A 22,053-nucleotide genomic window follows, 5' to 3' on the forward strand; every position below is an offset into this window, starting at 1 on the left:
TTCAAAAGGAAGTAAAAGGTTAAAGAACTTAATAAAGTGACAAAGAAATAAGCTTGAACATAATATATACCATGCAGGTTGGCAATTCATCGGACACATGGCTCTTTCAAAGGAGTTCAAAGATAAATGAGTTTAAATAATAATTTCTAAATGCACAAGGAAATGCTTATACATAATATTGTGCATAGGGTGTATTCATTAATCATTATTACATCATTACCCATTATTACATAGATAGCATGATTTGATTCAGGAAACAAAGCCACACTTTTAATAAAATGGTAGGACACAATACATATTATCATTGATATAATCTATTTATTCATTTATTTATGGTTTAATTCACAAAATAAAAATACAATAATTATTAAAAAAATAATTTATATATATAAAATAATTTATTAAGACTATAATTAATTTTTTATATTTATAAATTTTAATATTTTAGAGAATTTTTATTATTATATAAAATATTTAATTTAATTATTTTAAATTAAAACTAAGAGTTTGTTTTTTTCGGAAGTAAAGATATAGGTTAACGAAGTAAAGATTTCAATGTGTATTTGGTAATAGTGAAAATTTATTTCACCTATTTCTTACACGTTAATGTGTAATTGATAAAAATAGAAATCTATCTCACCTATTTCTTTAAGGACCACCAAAAAGTTATTACATGTAATATCAATCTACATTTACAATAACAATCAATAATAATTATCTTCACGATCTCTATTGGTAATATTCATATTATAAAATATTATATAAAACATTAAATCAAAATTCAAATCCCTTATAAATCAAACCAACAAAAAAATATAATAATAAAAAATATTAGAATAATATTTAAATATAAGTATATCAAAATTAATTTATTTTTATATATCAAAAAACTTATTATAAAATTAAAATTAAAATAATATAAATTTAATGATATTTTTTTTATAAAATTTTAACACAAAAATAAAAAAATAAAAGTTTTCATACATATTTTCCTTTTCCTCTGTCCACAGTTATTTTTCCATCGAAATGTTTTATAAATAATAATGAGGGACAAAATTTTTTTGACTCTTCTGCTTGCCAAACTAAAATGTGGAGAAAATTTAGATCTACTCAGATTCTCCATGTGTCACACAGATTGGTTATAGACCAGTATGAAATTCATATGATTAATCAAAAATTATGCATCTGTAAACGAAAATTCACTCATGGAATAAATATATGACTATATACCAAATTTGAAAAAAAACAAAAAAAAGAGACTGAGAATATCAATTGTTACAGGGAAAAAGACTTGGCAGCGAATAAAATAGATGATAAATGCATTGAGGAAGAGCTCAAAATAACTAAAGTCAAGCATTTTCATACTCTTTTATGTATACATCTCAGCTATCTCCTATACTCAGTGCGAATCTCTAAACTTCTCCACGGTTGCAGCGGTGTAATTCTTATAAATCACCTGATCTCTAAGCTGTGAGGTATTAAGAAAGTTTGTGCTGTAGACCTACGATTGGTTAATAATTTGTACAGTAAGCATTATTCCAAATCTGCTATCAGATCTCGCTCTACTTTGTGTGGGGTGTAAGTATATTTATATATCATGTATATCGATTCGATCGCCATTACCTGCACCACAAATCATAATGTTGCGCAGACCTTATTAACCCAAAAAATAAAAGAACAAAAAATTTGATATCATTAACGTAAATCAATTAAATTTTAGAGTGACTGTTCATTTATTAGATTATTTTACCTCTTGCGTTTGGCATTAGAAGCAGAAGATGATGAAGGATTGCTGTGCCAGTTACGTTTCCTTTGATTGATAAACCAATTATTGATTTGCTTCAGCTGAAGGCCTGTTTCCTGGACCAATCTCGTCTTCTCGTCTTCCTGCACATAAACAATATTACACACAACGTTATTTCTCGTGCTCAGAGTGGCATCCATCAGCCTTTTAATTATTGGAAACTGTAATCACTCCAGCGTGTAAGATTTGGTTAAATTTTCACAGTCAGTTAATTGAATCAACTCTAGTGAGTTCAAACTAAGTTATATTTTGAGAAAAATCGAATCAAATTTTTATATGATCAATTTAACAGCAACAACTTGTATTATTGTATGTAAATTAACTTATATTAGTATATGTAAATTGTTTATGTTATTTTATGTATTTTCTTTCTTGATCTTTCCAACATGATCAGGCATCCATGGATTTGGATTTTACCTAAGAAGTGAAGTGCTCTGCAACAATGGTGAAGGAGTCAAACAGCTGAAAGGTGTTTATATAAACATATGCTTTTAAGCGTCTGAGTTGTGCTTTCAAGGTTTTAAATTAATCTAAGTGTAGTGCTCTGCAACGCTGGTGGAGGAGTCAAAGAGATGAAAGGTGTTTATATAAACATATGGGTGTCACCAGTATCACCCTTTTAAGCGTCTCAGTAGTGTTTTCGACGTTTTAAATTAATCTATCTGTGTTTTTTTAAACCAAAAAAACACTGTAGGTATGTTAAGATAAATTTTTCACAGTTAAATTGTGCATTGCCACCACTATTACTAAATTTTTAGGTGCATCATACGTATCACATATGAATTAACTTAATTTCGAGGTGCGACATACAATTTCAAGTATGACATATGGATCATCTCTAGCATATCACACCTGTTATATCTAATGATATCACAGAGCCCAATTATGGCATAAGAGCTGAGGCAGATTTAAACTGGTGATCCACCTTAACCGTATATTTTATTTCCAATTAATCTACACTTCTTAATTATTTTAGAAAAAGAAGACCAACTTTTTCCATTTGTGTTTAAATTTTTATATGAAATTAAGCTTCTTACATTGTAAAGTTGATATAATAAATATAATAAATACTTATATAATATTAATATGTATATAATAAAAAAATATATATAATAAAAAATATGTTGTAAAGTTGATATAATAAATATAATGAATAGTTATATTAATATGTATATAATAAAAATATATATATAAAAAAATATGTTGTCCTGAAATATAAATAAAATTGTTTTTTTGGCTAAGAGTTAGTCTTTTTAGGATATAAAGAAATAAGTTAATTGCTCAAGACCCAAGATCCAGAGGCATTTGGGAGCTAGAGGTGATTACAGGTGTGATGAGTCAACATGCATCTGTGGATAGCAACAAGTCACTGAGTTATGATAGGTTTCCCCATTGTTAATAGACAAAAAAAAATTAAAAAATATTGAAAAATATGTGGACTGGGAGTATGTGCTAAAATTGGTTTTGCTTTTTCAGACATAAGCAAACAGGTTATCTGCCCAAGACCTAACAGCATCTAGCAGGAGTGAAAGTTTACCCCTTTATGGACTACCAGTGAGATAATTCAAGGTGAAACTTTACCCCTTTATGGACTACCAGTGAGATAATTCAAGGTGGTGTAGTTTCTCTTGAATATCAATAATGAATCAACCTCGGATTCATGGATAGCAACCAATAATAATTCTTCCCGCTGCTAATTTTAACAACTGAGTTATAAAAAAAATCCAGTTTTAAAAAATATATAAATAATGTCTCTCAAAAAAAATCTGGAAAAATAATAAAGTTATATTAAACTTTGATTAAGAAATTTCATTTAAAACAGATAGACCAAAGATGAAGAGGCAGAAAATCAAAATGTCCTCAGTAAATGATCCAAATATTTACTTGAAAAAACTAATTATCATCAAAACTGATTGGAAAATAATAACGGTGTTTATCATATTAAATAAAAAGCTAATTATCATCCAAACTGATTGGAAAATAATAACGGTGTTTATCATATTAAATGGAAAAATAAATAATGGTACGTTTTTCTATCCCTGTAACCCTTGAACATATTAAATTTCATATAGATAATAAAAGGCAGAATTCCATGTTAATATGTAAAATTATTGGCATGCTTTACAATGAACTTACCTGCAATTTAAATGCTGAAGTTAGTAAGATTCAGAACGATAATACTGAGGTTGGTAATTCAATCATTTGTTTAATTTTTATTTCTGGCTTATAAGAAATTTGGAATTTTATGAAAATACTGATCTGGATTTCAATTTGCACTGTAAACGGATTTGTTTTGTGGTGTTCTCCTGACTAAATTAAATGCCGTTTAACATATTCAAATTTTAAAGGTTTACCATTTCATCAAAATCCCTAAATTAATTTCAGTAAACATTCCAACAATATTTTAAATGGATGGAGTTTTAGTTTAGTATTTTTTAGGACTGGATTTTCAGAGATGTGGTTTTTCTAACATTTTTTTATTTAAAAGTCTGTTATCATAATAAATTTAGTAATAAATTTCCAATTCAATAACAACATTTTGTTTGATTTTAAATTGTTTGTACTTTATATTGATTTGATAATGTTTTTAAGATTAATTACATCATTATTGGTAAACATTTCCAATCATTTAATATAAAAAATAACCTCATTATATAATTCTAAATACCAATTAACCACTTATATAATGTGATTAATTAGAAAAACTATCGAAAATAACATAGTATTTTAATTAACTAAATAGTCCCCAGCTCCTAAAATAGAATAAATTCCCCAAATGCAATTAAATAGATAATCCCATATTCCCAAAATGCTTATTCCAGAAATGTGGCAGTTAGTCTAACAAAACAATCTATAAATAACAAATAATAAATTTCGATAAAGAATATATCAGTTTTTCCAAAAAAAAATTGAGATATTTTTCATGCTCAAGCTATGAGGGTGGACGCTTTCTCTCTTGAGGTGTTCGAATTGTTTATGTTCAAAGCATTACGAACAAAGCAACACCTACTAGAAATATGATACTGTTTTCCATAAGAATAGAAATTAAGCACAGCAGTGTAAATTGAATATAGAAACTGAAAGCAACCTCCTTCAGAACTTACCGTTGGGTAGGGCCATTTTGAATGTGCCTGCCACCAATTCTTCAATACGGAGGTTGTATCACCAGGTAGTTTGCCTGCCCTGCGCTTTCTAAGGATTTCTTCCCTTATATCTTCGATTCTTGATCTATATCCCTTCATAACAAATCTCCCAACATTCAATATTTCAATTTGTTACGTGTGATTGAACCAACTATACTTGTTCTAACCGTATTAATTTGGAATGAAATCTCACCTGCTTCAGCTCATGTTTGAGCTCTTGCCTCACGCGCTCCATTAAAGAACGTTCATTCTCAGTTGGAATCAATGGCCCAAATGATCCTACAGCGTCCTGTCCATCTAAACCCAAGTCGAATAAATTTGTGTCACTATCTGCTTGGTCATCTTCATCGTCTGACATGGTTGCCCCTGTGCCTTCTCCCGGAGACACTCCTGCAACAATCAATGTTATCAGCCCATTGTGCTACGCAAATAAAATGTATGCATATATGCATCAGGGTGGGAGAAATACCCTGGTATGAAAATAACTGTGAAAAAAGATCATTAAAAGAAACAAAATACTGTTAGAGAAATTTCCATATAAATAGCTCTGAAGTTTATAGAATAAAATTAAAAAATAGAAAAAGTAATTTTTCAGTTTTTTCTTAATCCTTTTTTTAATTGTTATTCAATGTAGGTTAATACACCTACAACTATAAATCAAGTAAAATAACTTTATTTAGATATCAAGAAAACAATTTTTCTTGATCTTTTTTATGTCATTCCATGTAGGTTAATTCAACTACAACTATAAATCAAGTAAAATAATTTTATTTAAATATCAAGAAAACAGTTTTTTCTTAATATTTTTTTTATTGTTATTCAATGTATGTAATTCAACTACACTACAAATCAAGTAAAATAATTTTATTTAAATATGAAGAAAAGAAATTGCATGCTAAAATGTAATGATTTCCCATTGTGAATGAATTTAATGGCATTGTTCAATTTGTCTTTTTACTACAAAGTAACTATTTAAAATCTTTACTTTTGTATTCTAAATACTTGCAAGTCCAATTACACAACACATTCAACAATTTCAAAAATTGAGTATGAAGGTATTTTAAAAGTTGAGTATCAGGGTAAAGAACATTCAAACAAAAATTTATTAGACCTTTCTATGGGAACTTTGAACCTAAGTCCCTAAAGTATGTTTTCAGTTTGGCAAGGAAAGTTGAAAATAAAAATACAGCTACTAAAAGAGTGATCCCTATAGAGAACATCATGTTCTTTCTTCTAACCTCACTAAAAGGACAAGTTTGACATCTTAGCATATGGTTGAAGGAAGAGCAAAAGTACTATGTTTCAATTGTGATAGAAAAATATGTTAAGAAGAAATTATTCTACATAGATCAAGGAGAGGAAGAAGATCGAAATTGGAGTCATCACAAGATCTAGAGCTAGAAGAGATAACTCCAACATTATATTGTCATTCATTGGTTGGAATTAGTACTCCACAAACCCTCGAGATAGAAGGATATACCAAAAAGAAAAAGGAAAAATGTTAATTGGTTCTAATAGTACTCATAATTGTAGAATTTCTTGCAAATTCTCTAGAAATCTACCTCTAAGATCTATGTAGAAAATTTGGCTGTAGATTAACTCGATAATGCAATATACCAAAGCAAAATACAATAATATACTTCTACTATCAAACTTGCGAAAGCTTAATAGATTTGAGCAAGATCAATTGGAACACATATAACCAGAAGAAGAATCAATACACATGAAACATAGAAGAATACTCAGGGGAAAGCCTCAGCTAAAAACCTCGCTATCTGTATTATCATACAAGTGGAAATATCTCAAGATTACTCAAAGCTTTAGCTCTCAAGCTATCCAGCTTTCAATACAATCCCTCACTACTGCTCATAGATAGAATAGACAACACATATGCCTTCCTTCAATCCTCCAAGCTTCCTATTTCCTTGTGCAGGTACCTCAGGATGATCACCTTCACCCAGTATAACACTACTCTCACACACTACTCTAACGCACTATCAGAACTGCACAATCCTCAAGGAACATTTCCTTGACTGCATGGATGAGTTTCCTTTATAGGAAAACTCATGCAACTGATAGTACAATGTCCTTGTCTTTAATCTCAACTGGGTCTTTCTTAGAATAGACATGCACGAGCCATTTATGAGAGAATCTTCAGTTATATGGACTACACTAGTTTGATGCATGCATGCATTAACTGACTGAACTCACAATTAGTGCCTTCAACTGTTTGGAAGTAATTTAACTGGACTTAACTCAGTTAACTGAGCTAACCAATTACAACTCAAATAAAACTCATCCTTATCTCCTTAATTAAGGGATAACTTTCTCAATCAAAGGGATAATTGTTGCATGTCTTCAGAAAGACTTCATGTTTGATTTTCTCCAGCTACTTAACTCAAGATGAATTAATTAATTATTTTTCAAACAGCTGTTGAGACCAAATTCGAATTTTAATTCAGGGACTAATTAAAATTGGAATCTATCCTGAAATGCTATTTATAAGAATGCTATTTTTAGCATTTCTATTTTTTGCTATTTCGAACAGAGTTGGAGTATATCCTAAAATACTATTTATAGCAATCCTACTTTTAGCATTTCTATTTTCATCAGTCCCTCTCAACAAGAAAGGTATTCAACACAAACTCGATCTTGAACCTTTGGAATGTTTTGCATGCAACACTTCTCTCAAGTGTTGTTGCTCCAACAACTCCAAAAACAAAAAAAAATATCCAACCTGAATCAGAATGATGCCTCTGTCATCAAAGTCTCTGACTGTTATTACCTCTGTTGACTAAAAACTCTGCACCTCTGTGCCCTTCAATATTTGACTACTCTAGCCTTTGTCACTTTGATCTCTCACTGCATCAATCACACTTATTCCTCTTGCTGCATCTGTTTTTTTGCTGGTCCTTTCTCCCAGCACTGCATACGCACTGCACCTCATCTCATCATGTTGCATCGTGCTACCCACTGCTACACTACAACTCAGTTACTGAGAAGTAAGTAACTAACCTCCCTATTCGGCTAGAAACACCCTGTCATGCTGAAGCTCCCTCTGCTGCTGACAAGTGCTCCCCGTCTGACCTTTGCGTCGCTGCAACAACTCCCTGCATCTCACATTGTTGCACACCTCTATGTGCCATCTTGCATTGGTGTAACACTCCTGTGCCTCTTGCATTGTTGCAGCTTACTAGCTCTACGTTGTCTTGGGACTCCTACACTGTAGCTCTCTCTGCTACTCCATCTACATCCATCTCTACCCACTCACCCAGTCCTACTACTCCTCGTCGGGGCTCCCATAGCAAGGTCTAATCAAAGAGGCTAGGTACCTCAAGGATCCTGCCCCTATTTCAGCCTTCTTGGGACTATCACTTCACATCGCCCCACCTCACACCTGGAGGTATGGATGCATGTGATCCTTCTGCCCACTTGGCTCGAAATTTCCCCCTACTAGAGGTGCATGAGTGGATGCCTCCACTCGGTTTCCTCTTGGCTTCTCCAATTGTGGTTGCTCCACAACCTCCTGAAGCTGCTTCACCAATTGTGGCTCCTCCACAATTGTCTGAGACTTCTTCTAGCACTACATGTTGAGAGGTAATGTACTCTCCCTCTCAACCACCAAGTCTCCAATAGTTGCCTTGCTCCTCAAGGCTTTGCATGCATCTTGAACCTCAAGAGCATACAGGTTCTTGACTCGTGAACCGATCTGCTTCACTTGTCTCATGGTGATGTGTCTAAGGAAAACCTTTCCCTTACTAAAGACTACATCATAGCCTTTGTCCTCCAACATTGCGATCGATACCAAGTTCTTCTTCTGTCCTGGCACATACCTCACATCTGTCAAGGTGATGTGACCTCCATGCTCCCTCTGAAAAACAACTGTACCTTCACCTGAAACATGGTACTTTCCATCATCACCCATCTCTATGTGCATCTAGAGGTCTTTCTCCTCTAAGGTACTGAACAAATTCTTATTGTCGGCCATGTGGAATGAGGCTCCATTGTCAAGAAACCAACCACAACCCATCATCGATGAAACCATGCATGCGATGAGGGTAAAATCCAATTCGATCTGAGAGGCCAATGCCTCACCTTCAAATCCTTCTAAGGATCCCTTCTTGGATTTCTTTAATGGACAACTAGTTGCATAATGGCCCACCTCATGACAATTAAAGCATCTCACTTTAGATTTGTCAATCTTCTTCCCACCATGAGAAGAACTCAATTTGGGATGAGAATCCTTCTCCTTCCTTTTCCTTGCCTTACTGGCTAAGGCTATATTTTCTTCATCATCCTTGGATGAAGAACCATCTCTGGTGCTCCTCCTGATCTCCTCCTGCATCAGATCCGACCATAGTCATTCCCAATCTAGCAGTTTCTCTCTTCCATTCACTCAGTCCTGGTAGCTATGTCAGCTCTTAGGAAGACTGAGGAGAGAAAGACTCACCATTGCTCCGATATTATGTAGAACTTTTTCTACAAAACCTCGCCTTGATACCATGTAGAATTTCCTGCGCTTTCTCTACAAATCTACCTCTGAGATCTATGTAGAAAAACTGACTATATATCAACTCGATAATGCAATATACAAAAGTAAAATACAATAATCTACTTCTACTATCAAACTTGCTGAAACTTAATAGATTTGAGCAAGATCAAGCAGAACACATATAACCAGAAGAAGAATCAAAGCACATGAAACATAGAAGAATACTTAGGGGAAAGCCTTAGCTAAAAACCTCACTATCTGTATTATCATACAAGTGGAAATATCTCAGGATTACACAAAGCTTTAGCTTTCAAGCTATCCAGATCTCAGTACAATCCCTCACTACTGCTCATAGACAGAATAGAAAACACATATGCCTTCCTTCAGTCCTCTAAGCCTCCTATTTCCTTACGCAGTTACCTCTTGGATGATCACCTTCACCCAGTGTAACATTGCTCTAACACTGTTAGAACTACACAATCCTCAAGGAACCTTTCCTTGACCACATGGATGAGTTTCCTTTATAGGAAAACTCATGCAACTGATAGTACAATGTCCCTGTCTTTAATCTCAACTGGGTCTTTCTCAAAATAGACATGCATGAGTTATTTAGGAGAGAATCTTCAGTTATCTGGAGTACACTAGTTTGATGCATGCATGCATTAACTAACTGAACTCACAATTAGTTCCTCCAACTGTTTGGAACTAATTTAACTGGACTTAACTCAGTTAACTGAGCTAGCTAATTACAACTCATCCTTATCTCCTTAATTAAATGATAACTTCCTCAATCAAAGGGATAACTGTTGCATGTCTTCACAAAGACTTCATGTTTGATTTTCTCCAACTAATTAACTCAAGATGAATTAATTAATTATTTTTCAAACAATTGCTGAGACCAGATTTGATTTTAATTCTCAATTTTAAGGGACTAATTAAAATTGGAATCTATCTCGAAATGCTATTTATAGCAATGCTATTTTTAGAATTTCTATTTTTTGCTATTTTCAACAGAGTTGGATTATATCTTGAAATGCTATTTTTAGCATTTCTATTTTTAACATTTCTTATTGCTATTTTCAACAATAACTCCATCAATTACATATTAGCAAAACTTTTTAGTTGCTTTGTATTTCTAACACAAGAATTTCAAATAATGATTGTAGATTGAGGTATCATAAATTGTTCATAGTATTAAGCTAAATATGGGGGATTATTTATTAGATAGTCCCATGATTGCAATCTAGATGGGTAGTGTTCATTTCGTGTTAGTGGTCGAATGGTTACAATCATTAGAAATAGTTATCCTTAATTTTCAAGATGTTTTCATGGTATTTTCCTTAGAAAGAAATGAAATTGAGCTTAGAGGTATCCAAAGGAAACCATCTAAATTGATAAGTTTTAATAGCATAACAAAAGTATCGAAAAATGGATATCACTGATCCAGGGGATCAAAAATATGCTCAAAAATCAAAGTACTCAAAATTGCTTGAAACCAGTGCCAAATCATATATCTTGTCATTCTAATTCTAACAATGCTTAAATTGCCTCAATCTGACACCATATGTGAAATTTATCTCATACTGAAGTTTTTAGCAAATAACTAAAAAGTCAACTTGCAGGGTTGACTAGGCTGCTAACTAGGCAAGTTGTACATGTGACGTACCACTGAGAGCAACATGTAACTATGTAGCTACAGTAGACAGATGGGCTAATCACGTGTTGACACGTGGCATGACCGTACAGGAATAAATGGCAGAATTTTATTGGATGTTGAGTTTTGTGGTGGACCAATCATGAGGTGTGATGTGGCCTAATGGGAGGGCACCACGTGGCCCTCATTTTTCATGAAAAAGTTTGTTGGGGTCCGACCGACCCAGTAGGGAACCAAACCCATGACCTCACGTCCAAGAACCAACTGTTGAACCATCCAACCAAACATATTGTGCATTATTACTATATGGAAAATTTATATTTAAATTAATACAGTTCACATGTTAGTGGAGAGGGCAGGGCACATGGTCCCAATCCCAAGACATATGGCGTGCAGTGTGACCAAGTGTCGAAGCGAAGGGATCGGGTTGCTATCCTTGGCCCCACGTCTTATTTATATGTCGTGACCACCGGTGGAGGGCTCGAAGGTTGGGGTGGGCGTGGCCCATCTTCATGCCATATGGCACACAACATGAACAGGGATAGAGTGTCGGCGGCCGCATGGCCTCTAGCATGTGCCCCTAGACACATGGACTGCCATATAACCGACACTAAGAGCTAAAGAATCAGCACTTAAGCCTTATTGGCACATTTAACTATCTGACAATTTGCAGCGTTTGTGGTAGAATCAGCTCTTATCCCGAGTGAATTTGTCTCCTAGCGCACTCGCCAAAGGTGAGTTTCATTGCCTGGTTAACCTGTTTGGTCATTTTGCAAGACAAACAATAGAGAAATGGAAAAGGAGGCCTAACTTGGTCATGGTTTAGCCTTTTTGAGCCTAAGAAGAGCCTATACCGGATTTTTTGGGTGTTCTAGACACAATGGCAACATTATTTTTGTGATTTGAGAATTGTATGTTGATTTAATTTACATTTTGAGCTTGTAATATAAAGGGCCAACACTGGAAGTTGGACCTGAAGACATAGGCCAGGAGAAGCAGATTCCATCATCAAATTGTTATTTGTGTGATGTTGCATATTGTTTATTTTTATCTAGTTATTTATGCAAAACTTAAATAAAAACACTAAGTTTACGAGCTTTTGCAACTTGATCCCTTGCCCACAAGACATAATCCAGCTTGCAAAATTTTTCAAGAAACCTTCAATTTTTAATTTCAGATTAGTTTGACATCAGAGAATGGTTGTTTTGAAAGTTTACTATTTTTGCAAGTGTTTTTGAATGTTAACAAGATATAAATTGAAGAGAGAAGGAGTGCTTGAAGAACTAAATCATCAAATTGGTTCAAGGAGGTCACAAACTCCAAGAACTCTACCTCCACTAGTCATGGCACATTAAGAACAACATGAACTGATGTTTGAGGATGAGAGAGATTTTAGAAAGGCTTTCTATGATATGTATGAGATGGCGAAAGTGTTGTAAAATGAAAGGGAAACAATGTTACAAGGAGAAAGTTCAAACCATATAAAAGGTAATGGTGGTGATGGAAGAAAGCCTCTATTCCCTCCACCACCTCCTCATTCACCTCCATCTTCACCCTCATCCTCATCTCCTTCTTCACCTCCTTCTTCACCTAGACATACTCCTCCTAGATCTCCAAAAGGACATGCTAAGTCTCATTTTCTTAAGCTCGATGTCAAGTTTGACTTGCCTATGTATAATGGGGAAGTAAATTATGAAAAGTTGGATAACTGGGTTCATCAAATTGAAGTATATTGCAGGATTAAGGATGATGTTACAAAGATTCATCTTGCTTCTCTTCATTTGGAATGTGCAGCCCTCATCTGGTGGGAGGCCAGAACTCGAGAAGATCTGAAGAAAAGTGGTAAAATTATCTCTTCTTGGAATGATTTAGTAGCTTCATTAAGAAGGAAATTTCATCCATTAGCTTATATGAAAAAATAAATTATGGATTGACAAAATTTTAGACAAGCAAAAGTTTAGAGTGTTCAAAGTTACACACAAGAATTTAGAAAAAAAGCTTTAATCTTGGGTGTAGATTTGTCTTCACAAGACACTCTCCTTAAATACATAGGTATATTACATAGTTATTTGAGACTACTATACTTATGTTTAATCCCACCAATCTAGATGAAGTATGTGTTCAAGCAACTAATTTAGAAGCTAGACGCAAGAATGTTCCTCAAGAGACTAGCAAGAAGCCATTCAAATTTGGAGACAAAGGAAAGGGGAAGTTTAAAAGAAAAATAAAAAAGAATGTTGTAGTCAAGAAAGAGGGAAACAAACTTACCTGTAAACATTGTTGAAAAGAAGGCCATGATGAAGATCATTGTTGGAAACTACATCCAAAAATGAAACCAAAGAAGTTCAATAACAAGGGGAAACAAAAGATTGTTGCAACAACTCAACAAGCTCTAGGATCTGATTCAAATAATGAAACCAAAATCACAACCATAGGAATGAAAGGTAAAGCTTCTAATGCAAGTACTATTTCTTCTAGTAATCCTATTGAGTCTCAAAATGATAAAGAAAGAATCGAGATTTTCCATATCAAGGTCATTACAAAACATACAAAAGTTGATACCTTGTTTGATAGTGGATCCCAAGTTAACCTCAACTTTGAAAAAATTGTCAAGAAACTAAACTTAGAAACTACACCTCATCATAAACCTTACCCTTTGGGTTGGGTATGTGAAAATTCCAAATTGCAAGTGACAAGAAAATGTTAACTTAACTTCACCATGACTGCAAACTTTATTAATCAGGTAGATCTTGATGTTGTACCACTTTATGTGGAATTGTTTGAGCGAGTCCATACTTGTATAACTAAAAATCCATACTCTATCGAAATGGGAACAAATATCATCAATTTAAAGATGGAGTTGAGTATATTGTTAGAGCACATCTTAAGAAGATGAACTTATCTCTTGTAAGTGCTGATCAAATGAAAAGGCTTGTAAATGCTAGTAATAATTTTGTATTGTTGATGATCAAAGCTAAATATATTCTTGAATCTAAAGCTTTCAAAGTATGTGATTCAAAACTCAAGCATGATTTGGTTGAATTTGTTAACACTTATGACAAGATGTTTCAGGAACCTGAAGGGTTTCCTCCTAAAAGAGGAATCCAACATTAGATTCAATTGTAGCAGGATGCACCACTTCCAAACATTGGCATGTATAGAATGTCAGTTTTGGAGAATGCGGAAATCAAGAAACAAATTCAAGAGCTACTTGAAAAATGGGTCATCATGCTTAGTACATCTCCTTCTAGGTCTCCTATTATTTTGGTTCCAAATAATGATTGTACATGGCACATCTGTGTGGATTTTAGAGCCTTGAACAAGATCGCAGTAAAGAATTGCTATCCTCTTCCTTGCATTGATGGTTTGCTAGATTAGTTAAAGGATGTTGTTTACTTCACTAAGTTATATTTGAGAAGAAGTTATCATTAGATAAGGATTGTTGAAGATGATATTTGGAAAACTACTTTCAAGACAAAACAAGGTTTGTTTGAATGGTTAGTTATGTCGTTTGGGCTTTGCAATGCACCTGCAACATTCATGAGAGTTATGAATGATGTGTTGAGACCATTCCTTGATGATTTTGTCGTAGTCCAATTAAATGATATTCTCGTTTTCAATAAGACTTGTGAAGAGCATGTCAAGCATGTGAAACAAGTTTTAGATGTCGTGAAAGGAGAGGAATTGTATTTGAATATGTCAAAGTGTGAATTTGGGAAAACCTCTTTGGTTTATTTGGGTCATATTGTAGGAGGTGGTGAATTGAAGATTGATCCCTCAAAAGTTGAAGTCAATGTAAATTGGCCTAAACCCAACAATTATCAGAAGTTAGGAGCTTTTTGGGAGTAGCCCAATATTGGAGAAAAATTATAGCTAACTTCTCACTCATTGCAACACCATTACACGCGTTGACAAGTGTGAAACAAGGCTTTCAGTGGGGAGGAAAGAAACAAAAAGCATTCGACACATTGAAAGAGAAAATCAGTTTAGCACCAGTTCTAGCACTTCCAAATCTTAAGCAACCATTTGAGATTCAAACTGATGCAAGTGATTATACCATGGGAGCAGTTTTGACGCAACATGGTAGGCTTGTTTTTTATCATTCTAAAAACTTTACCAATGCAGTAATTAACTATCCAACTTATGATAAAGATTTGTATGATTTTGTACAAAGCATGAAGAAATGGAAGCATTATTTGATGGGTAAAGAAATTATTATTCATATTGACCATCAACCTTTGCAATATTTACAAAGGTGGGTGGGATTCCTACAACAATTTCTTTTGGTAATGAGGTACAAGAAAGGTATATACAACAAAGTTGTTGATATGTTATCAAGGCCTATTTTTAATGCATTTGTCATTCTTAAGCATAAATCAATCATGCATGAAAGTTATATTGAACATTATGCTCAAGATGATGAGTTTAAAGACATTTATACAACTTTGATTCAAGGAAATCATGTTGAAGAGTTGGATTATCATGTTCATAACAAGTTGTTGTGTCATCTTGGCAAGTTATGTGTTCCACAAGGTGAAAGACTTAATGTCATAAGGAAATCCCACACTTCTCTTATTTTTGGTCACTTTGTTGTAGGAAAAGAAGTTGAACAAATTCAGAGGTATTGTTATTGGCCTCACATGAATGAAAGTGTTTCAAGATATGTAAGAGGATTTTCCATGTGTGCTACTAGCAAGCCTAGAAATAGGAAATTGGGTTTGTACACTCCACTTCCTATTCCCTATCATCCTTGGGAAAGTATTTCTATGGATTTTGTAGGGGGGCTACCAATGTCAAAGAAAGGCCATGATTATTTATATGTTGTTGTGGATCATTTCAGCAAAATGTGTGTGTTGATGCCATGTAAGAAACATATTACAATTGAACAAACCGCAAATATGTTCTTCCAAAATATATGGGTTCACTATGGGTTTCCCACTTCTATTATTTTTTATCAGGATTCTTCATTTATTGGGAAAATTTGGTCAAGCTTTTGGGAACTAATGGACACCAAGTTTAAGAAGAGCATCGCATTTCATCCACAACCTAATGGCCAGAAAGAAGTGGTAAATAGAATAGTAGTGCATCTCCTTCGTGGATACTATGGTGAGCATCTTAAACTTTGGGATGAGCATTCTCGTTACATCCAGCATGCCTACAATCATGCCAAGCACTCATCTATGCAAGTATCTCCATTTGAAGCTTGTTTTGGTTATTTGCCAAAGTCTCCTTTGGATTTCATCTTTGGTAGAGATATTGTAGTAGATGGATATAGTGATGTGAACAAAGCCAAACATTTCATTGAACAAATTCATCTAGTGCATCAAAGAGTACAACAACAGCATGAGGAAAGCAAAGCAAAGTACAAATTGAGGCATGATAAGCATCAAGTTGATCATGATTTCCAAGTGGTAGATCAATTTTTGTTGTATATTAGCAAGGAAATACTTCAAGGTGAAGGTAAAAAGTTCAAGCCAATCATATATGGTCCTTTCAAAGTTTTGGAGAAGATTAGTAACAATGCTTTCCGATTAGATTTTCGACCTTATATGCAAATTTATTCTATTGTGAATGTCGAAAACATGAGATTGTATGAGCCTCCGATGATTGATGATTATGAAGAGAATGTTTAGATTCCATCTATTGAATATTTTTCTCCTGAATATTGAGATGAGTTGCAGAAAGACATAATTCTTGACAGGAGAATCAAGACTTAACGTAGAGGTAATGTGGAGTATCTTTGAGTGGGGAACAAAGGTACCAACCTAAGTAAAGCAAGGTGGATTGAGATTAGGAAAGTAAGGGAGTTGTACCCTCACTTACTTGCTGAGTAAAAACAAAATGTTGGTGGTCCAAAAGCTTCTAGTGGGGAGGAATGATCTAGGGGATAAAAAATATGTTCAAAAATAAAATTGCTCAAAATTGCTCGAGACCATTTCCAAATCATAGATCTCATCATTATGATTCCAACGATGTTTGAATCACCTCAATCTAACACCGTATGTGAAAGTTATCGTGTTTTGAAATTTTTGGTAAACAACTAAAAAATCAACTTGCAGAGTTGATTGGGCCGCTGACTAGGCAGGATGTATAGATGATGTGGTGTTGATGTTAGTAGGTGATTATGCAAGTATGGTGGATAGATGGCCCAATCATGTTTTGACACGTGGCAAGACAGTACTGGGACAAATGGCAAAAATTTATTGGTTGTTGAGTTTTGTGGTGGACCAATCATGAGGCGCCACATGGCCCAATGGGAGGGTGCCATGTGGATCTTGGTTTTCATGCAAAAGATATTTGTGGTCCACCGACCCGGTGGGCAATTGAACCCATGACCTCACGTCCAACAACTGACTGCAAAAACCATCTCACCAAACATATTGCTCATTATAACTATATGGCGGATTTATATTTAAATTAATATGGTTGGCACGTTGGTGAATAGGGCAGGGCATATGGCCGCAACCCTAGGACATGGCATGCAACATGACCAAGTGTGGAAACGAAGGGGTCGGGCGGTTAGCCCTCACCTCGGGTCTTATTTATATGTTGTGACCACAGGCAGAGGGCTTGGAGGCTAAGGCAGGTGCGTAGCCCAAACCCAGGCCACATGGCACACAACGCAACTAAGGGTAGAGTGCTAGTTGATGCATGGCCTCTGGCTCATGCCCCTGACAACATGGACTACCATATAACCGACGCCAGGAGCTAAAGAATCAACGCTTAAGCCTTATTGTCGCATTTAACTATCCGACAGTTTTCATTGTTTGCTATAGAATCAGCGTCAATCCCGTGTGAATTTGTCACCTCGCAGACCTGCCAAAGGAAAATTTCATTGCCTAGTTAGCTAGTTTGGTCATTTTCTAGGACAAATAATAGAGAAATGAAAAAGAGGCCTAACTTGGTCATTTTTCAGCCTTTTTGAGACCAAGAAGAACCTATATAGGGGCTTTTGGGTGTTTTGGACATAGTGACAGCATTATTTTTGTGATTTAAGCATTTTATGTTGATATAATTCCATTTTGAGCACATAATACAAAGGGCCAACATTGGAAGTTGGACCCAGAGATATAGCCCAAGAGGCATGAATTCCATAACAAAATTGTTGTTTATGTGAAGCTGCATATTGTCTATTTTTGTTTGGTTATTTATGCAAAACTTAACTAAAAAAACTAAGTTTATGTGCTTTTATAACTTGATCCATTGCCCACAAGACATAAACTAGCTTGCAAACGTTTTCAAGAAATCTTCAATTTGTAATTTCAGATCAATCATGATGTAATTGCATAAGTGTGGTGATTAGATGTTCAAACATATATATGCTATACTCCAATGGATCTCTGAAAAGTTATCAATGATCATTCCAAGGTATTTGGATAGATACCAAAGGCTCTTCCATTTGCTTAATACCATGACCAAGTTATTCATTTGATACCTAGAACTATACCACTTAAAATTCAACCTTATAGATATCAATATGCATAGAAGAGTGAGATTGAGGGTTTAATGTAAGAAGTGTTAGAGGTTGGCATCATTGAACCTTTCCAAAATGCTTTCTCTTCACTAATAATGATCATTACAAAAAACCACTATTCATGGGATATATGTCTAGATAAATTAACACTGAGGCATTGTGGCCCTTATAAGGTGGTGTAGAGAATTGGAAGTATGGATTACAAATTGGAGTTTCCTCTATATTCACGTGTACATCTAGCCTTCCATGCTTCCTATTTAAAGAAGGTTATTGGAAACAAGATCATTGTCCAAACTATTGTACCAAAGATTAATGAAGAAGGGAAAATCATACTGGAACTAGAAAATATCCTTGAAACAAGGACTAAGCACCTAAGAAATCAAGCAATTACTAAGTACCTCATCAAATGGAAGAACCTACCAATAGAATAGGTGACATGGGAAGATGGGTTATTCATGTAGAAGCACCTATTGTTAGCTAAGTGTTGAGGACAACACTTGTTTGAAGGGGAGGGGAATGTTAATCCCTATATAAGCTCCATGTTAACCCTCAAATTGGATTCTATTCATTGACTTCTTATCAATTTTAAGGCATAAGATTCATAACATAGTTGAGCCTTGGGTAACAAAACACCAAAATCAAGCTTGGGGTGGGAGCAAGGCATTTATTTCTCATTTGAGATACTTTGGTTGTGATTCTTATCCATTTACCTAAGGAAAACATAAAAAGGTTGAACAAAAGATCCAAAAATGTGTGCTCACTGGATATGGAAAACTTGTTGGAATCAAGGGATATGAGTTTTTGATTCTATGTTAGTATAGAAGTAATTATAGTCAAGATGTAACCCTCAAAGAAAAGAAACCTAGAGAAATTGAAAAAGAAAGGGGAAACTTGGTGAAAGAGTGGTGTTGTAAAGAGAGATGGAGAATCAAATTCTGTCACCGATGGAGTATGATCAACTTGAGTAATACAAAAAAAATCAGCATAGGTGATAATGACACTGAGCAAAAAAAAACTCCACACACTTTCAAGCCAAGAGCTCACAACATGCGATCTAAACCTATTGGAGAAACTAGAGTCTAGTTCAACACCAATATAATACGAAATTGCATTCAAGGAACTCATATTGCAAAATATGGCCATAGTAATGGAGGTAAGTATAGGAGAGTTGAATAGAATGACATAATAGCCTAAGAGAAGCCAAAGATGTGGGAAAAAACCTAAAATGTATGGTTAGAGTATTGAAGACTTTTATGATCTTTGTGTATTATCAGCCATTGATGAGAATCCTAAAACAGTTGAAGAGTATTTAAATTATCTTGAAAGTGCACAGTGGGAAAAGGAAATGAAGAAAAAATGGAATTTTTAAAACAAAACAAGGCAATGGTGATGGGCCCTTGAATTGTAAATCTAAAGGCCCATCCATAATCTATAAAACGTAGGAATGAATGTACTCTTGAACTTGATTATTGTGCATTTTGCTAATTTCCATGTCATTCCTTATGTTGAAGTGTGTTCCTATAGGAATTTTCCATAGTAATGATTTTTGTGACCTTTGGAAACCTTAACATCCTAATATGGATAGGTTTGTGAAGCTCAATGAGTTCCCCAAGCATCCCACCAACAACCTACCATGAAGATAGCTGCCATGTCCACTTCACTATTAATACCTACCTATAGTATCACTAAAAACTTAGGGATACCAACAATTAAAGGCAAGGTGGTTGTGCAGTAAGCTCTAGGGAGGTGTTGAGAAATCTAAGGCAATAAGATGAGATGATTTCTCTTACTTGATAATTGTTTGTGATGTATTTTAACTTCTTTCACTTTTTATTTTACTTCCTTATTATTATGTGTTCTCTTCATCAAATAGATACCAAACACATAATAACAATGAGACAAAGGACACAAGATATAGGGCCAAAACCTCTCTAATCTTGAGAGGAATACCCATAAAATTATTCTTCTTATAGATTCTTCAATTGACGAATTCCAAGACCTAGGCCCTTGACTTGCAACCCCTCCAAGACCAAGTCAATGCTTGCTTCAAGTCAAAGCCAACTTCTTCTTAATATTGTTGTAATCTCTCCTTTGTTCTTGACCCTTAGCATTGCAACCCTACTATGATATTTTCAACCTTCCTTCCTGCAATTTTTTTGCTTCCTGTAGTTGACTGCACTTTTCCCACATGTAACAAAATTAGGGCTACTTTAACCCTCCTTCTCCTTCGCTTGGATTGAGCTATAGTCTTTGTGACTCCGGCCTTCAAGAAAGATCCTTTCCTTGTTTTGTTTTGACTCCTTTGAGATGACTATACTTAGGATTTACTATAATGAGATAAACCCTAGTTCCCTCGCATGTGTGAACAAAAATGGCCCAAAAATATATCCAAAACTATTTGGACTTCTCTCTTCTTCGTTGATCTAAGAGAATTCTTATTCATACCTTTTCTCCTTGATTTCCTTGCTTGATCAAATACCATCTTAAGTGAGGTTGAGTTCTCCTTTTATAGGCTTCTCACCCAAGAAATTAGGCCGACATCTCCTCTTAATTAGGTTGACAACTCCTTTTGAACGCTGACTTGATCATTAGCATTTGAAAAGGTCTTGGAGGGTTAATTTACTTGACTTTGGCTCAAATGATTTTCTCACAATATGTAACATGCCCACATAGTCTCTCATACATGACAATTACTTTTTAATGACTTGATGACTCAATGACAAATCCTAAGAGTTCTCAATGGGAGCTTGACCTAAAAATAAATCTACTTGAGTATGAAACCCATTCCTCAAGATCAACAATAATAAATTTATTCTTCTCTTTTCATTAAATACATAAAATATGATTACATTTGTCATTATGAAGACTGGACCTAGTTACATTTTTCAACAGGGGAATCACCATAATTTTAGGGATTTGTGGAGGGAAACACAACCCTCCTATTGACGATATTGTTCCATAACATTTTGTATAAAAAGAGTAGGGCTCAAGCCAGTAGAGACTATTGATTTGTAGAGAAAAGCATATAGTTACTATGTAGATTTTTGGTTACTATACTTTCATCTTTTTTAATGATGTTTTGTTATAAATGAAAAAACAAGTTTTTTTGCAAGTATTTTGAGTTAGTTTTGTTTGAGGTTACTAAGAATCCTGGGGAGGGCACACCCACAAGAACTTTAAAACCCTTGTTGTATCTTTTTGTATCATAATTTTTATATGTTTCTTCAAGTCGTTATAACATATTTCTGTTGTGCGGTGATATTTACATAACCGCGTGTTCTTATATATACTTGTAGAGAGCATTTTTGAATTGTTGAATATTCATCTTGTTTTCCATAAGCTATTATTACTCTCACATGTATAATAGCAACTTTCCTTCACTTATTTGTTGCATTTAAATCATCTCAATGGTTTCCTATAAAATTACAAGACTTCTTATAGAAATGTAAAGTTACATGTAGAACAAACTCGAAATCATTAGTTTTG

At 34.3% G+C, this 22,053-nt stretch overlaps 1 protein-coding gene across 2 annotated transcripts in view; it reads right to left on the bottom strand.

Annotated features, from left to right (window-relative positions):
* Positions 1–1,291: 1,291 nt before the first annotated feature.
* The window catches only part of LOC149212138 (homeobox protein knotted-1-like 7), a 58,780-nt gene continuing 38,018 nt past the window's right edge, over positions 1,292–22,053 (bottom strand). Inside the window, exons 3-6 of one of the 2 annotated variants that reach the window (XM_089391731.1) lie at positions 5,141–5,337; positions 4,909–5,040; positions 1,751–1,887; positions 1,292–1,623 (exon numbers count right to left, since the gene is read on the bottom strand). In XM_089391731.1, coding sequence (XP_089247857.1) covers positions 1,620–1,623; positions 1,751–1,887; positions 4,909–5,040; positions 5,141–5,337 — 470 coding nt within the window. In that variant the 3' untranslated portion in view covers positions 1,292–1,619. Of the gene's footprint in view, positions 1,624–1,746; positions 1,888–4,908; positions 5,041–5,140; positions 5,338–22,053 lie in introns of those variants that run through there. The other variant, XM_089391732.1, reaches the window with a different exon arrangement.

The sequence above is a fragment of the Pinus tabuliformis genome, chromosome 1_1 (genome assembly GCF_031772625.1).
Source record: "Pinus tabuliformis cultivar Carrire ecotype Pingquan chromosome 1_1, CPIR1, whole genome shotgun sequence".
Classification (NCBI taxonomy): domain Eukaryota; kingdom Viridiplantae; phylum Streptophyta; class Pinopsida; order Pinales; family Pinaceae; genus Pinus; species Pinus tabuliformis.